We start from the raw sequence: 2,051 nt of genomic DNA on the forward strand, positions 1-2,051 counted from the left end.
TAAGTGCATAGAGCCAAATGTATTTGGTAAACTGATCGACAAAGATAATGTAATAAAGGCTTTTATCCAGGGAGAGAACGGGTGAAGGACCCCAAACATCTGTGTAAAGTATTTCAAAGGGCTTTGAACTACACAAAGAGTTCTGTGAAAAAGGAGTCCTATGGCTTTTATTGCAATTGCATGAATTACAAGATTGAAAATTATCAAAATAAGACAACTGATGATTGCTTAAGAGAAACTTCAGAAGACGAATATTAGGATGTCCTAAACGACGATGCCACAAAGATAAAGGAACTTTTGAGGTATTTGTCGTGTAGGCTGTTGGAGATGAATGTGCTGAAAGTTGTAAGCTTTGGCCATTCGTACAAATCATCTCTATTTTGGCCTTGTAATAGCGGTGCCCCCGTAGTCAGTGCCTTCACAACAAAAGACGAAGGAAAGAATTCAATAGATGTTTGGTTTTGTTGACAAAATTTTGAAACAGATATAAGATTCTTTTTAATAGATGGAGCACATATAATGTTATGTAATGAAAAAGAACAAAGTGGAGTGTTTGGTGTAGTAGAACCAGTGTGGGTGATCGGAATACCATTACCATCACCCATTGAAACTTCTTCAGAACCTGTGTATTCATGTGGAGAGGCTATGATCTGAGGATCAGCAGTAATATGATGTGAGGCACCAATATCCAAAATCCAAGGAGCAGCGTTGCGATACAAGTTTGTTTGGACGACTTCCAAGATACCGCTCCTCCACCAATAGTGAACACATATCCACTTGTGGACTTAGAATCAGTTGAATCGGTGATCTAATTTGCATCACAGTATCCCTCAATCACCGCAGAATATTTACTGTAGTGCAAAGCAAAGCCCTGGTATGTTCTAAATATCCCAAAACTCGTTTCATTGCCATCCAATGAGATTGACCTGGATTGCTCGTGTATCGGCTCAATTTACTTATAGCACAAGCTATATCTGGTCGTGTACAATTCATGATGTACATTAAGCATTCCAGCACACGAGCATAATCCAATTGTGATATGCTTTGGCCTTTGTTCTTTGCTAATGCAAGATTCACGTCAATTGGAGTCTTTGCAACTATAAACCCTAAGTGCTTGAATTTTTCAATCTATCCTCATTTAGCTCCATTAGTTAGGGGGTGGTGGAACGACCCCTAACTTGGAGACAACACATTGGGTTTGCTCTTTGGATAAAGGGCTTTGTAAGTGGATCGGAAAGCTGGTCAGCAGAGTGAACATGGACTACGCGAAGTTGTCGACGCTGAACTTGATCTCTAACAAAATAAAAATCAATGGCTATGTGTTTCATTTGACTGTGAAAAACTGGATTTCGACACAAGTAGGTGGTTCCAATGTTGTCACATTAGATAGTTGGTACATCCTCAAGAGAAATCCGAAGCTCTTTAAATAGATTGGTGAGCCAACTTGTCTTAGCAACAGCACGATATTCAGCCTCCGTTGAAGATCGTGCAACTGTTCTATGTTTCTTTGACGACCAACCAAGATAGATAACATAAGCAGAAGTAGAGGTGCGATCATCTTGGTCACCTGCCCAATCGGCATCGGGATAGACATTGATGGTAGTAGTCGAGTCACGACGAAAAAGACGTTCGTGATGGATAGTTGATTTGAGATACCAAAGGATGCGCTTCACTGCTTTCCAATGTGTATGAGATGGTTGATGCATGAATTGGGAGAGCTTATTGACAGCAAAACATATGTCGGGTCTAGTAAATGCAAGGTACTGGAGTTTGCCAATTGCACTTCGATATTGTGATGCATCTGTAGAAGAGGAGCCATTATTCAATCGAAGTGAACTTGTGGAAGACAAAGGTGTAAAGTCACCGTGACATTCCTGCATAGAGAATTTCTGCAAGACATCCATTATGTACTTGGTCCGAGAAAGAAATAAGCCATCCGGGTGAGGAACTACTTCAATGCCCAAGAAAAAGTGTAGGGGGCCAAGATCTTTGAGAGAGAAATGGTTGGAGAGTGCCCCTTTAAATTTTTAATGGCCTGCAAATTATTTCCT

At 40.4% G+C, this 2,051-nt stretch overlaps 1 protein-coding gene across 1 annotated transcript; it reads right to left on the reverse strand.

Annotated features, from left to right (window-relative positions):
• Positions 1 to 1,382: 1,382 nt before the first annotated feature.
• Positions 1,383 to 1,904, reverse strand: LOC109221962 (uncharacterized mitochondrial protein AtMg00810-like). The gene has a single exon (XM_019386382.1). The coding sequence runs from the start codon at positions 1,902 to 1,904 to the stop codon at positions 1,383 to 1,385; it is 522 nt and encodes a 173-aa protein (XP_019241927.1).
• Positions 1,905 to 2,051: the final 147 nt, after the last annotated feature.

The sequence above is a fragment of the Nicotiana attenuata genome, unplaced genomic scaffold (assembly GCF_001879085.1).
Source record: "Nicotiana attenuata strain UT unplaced genomic scaffold, NIATTr2, whole genome shotgun sequence".
Classification (NCBI taxonomy): domain Eukaryota; kingdom Viridiplantae; phylum Streptophyta; class Magnoliopsida; order Solanales; family Solanaceae; genus Nicotiana; species Nicotiana attenuata.

Coding starts and splice junctions, on each gene's coding strand:
- LOC109221962 (XM_019386382.1), bottom strand. CDS start 1,904: ATGGATGTCTTGCAGAAATTCTCTATGCAGGAATGTCACGGTGACTTT.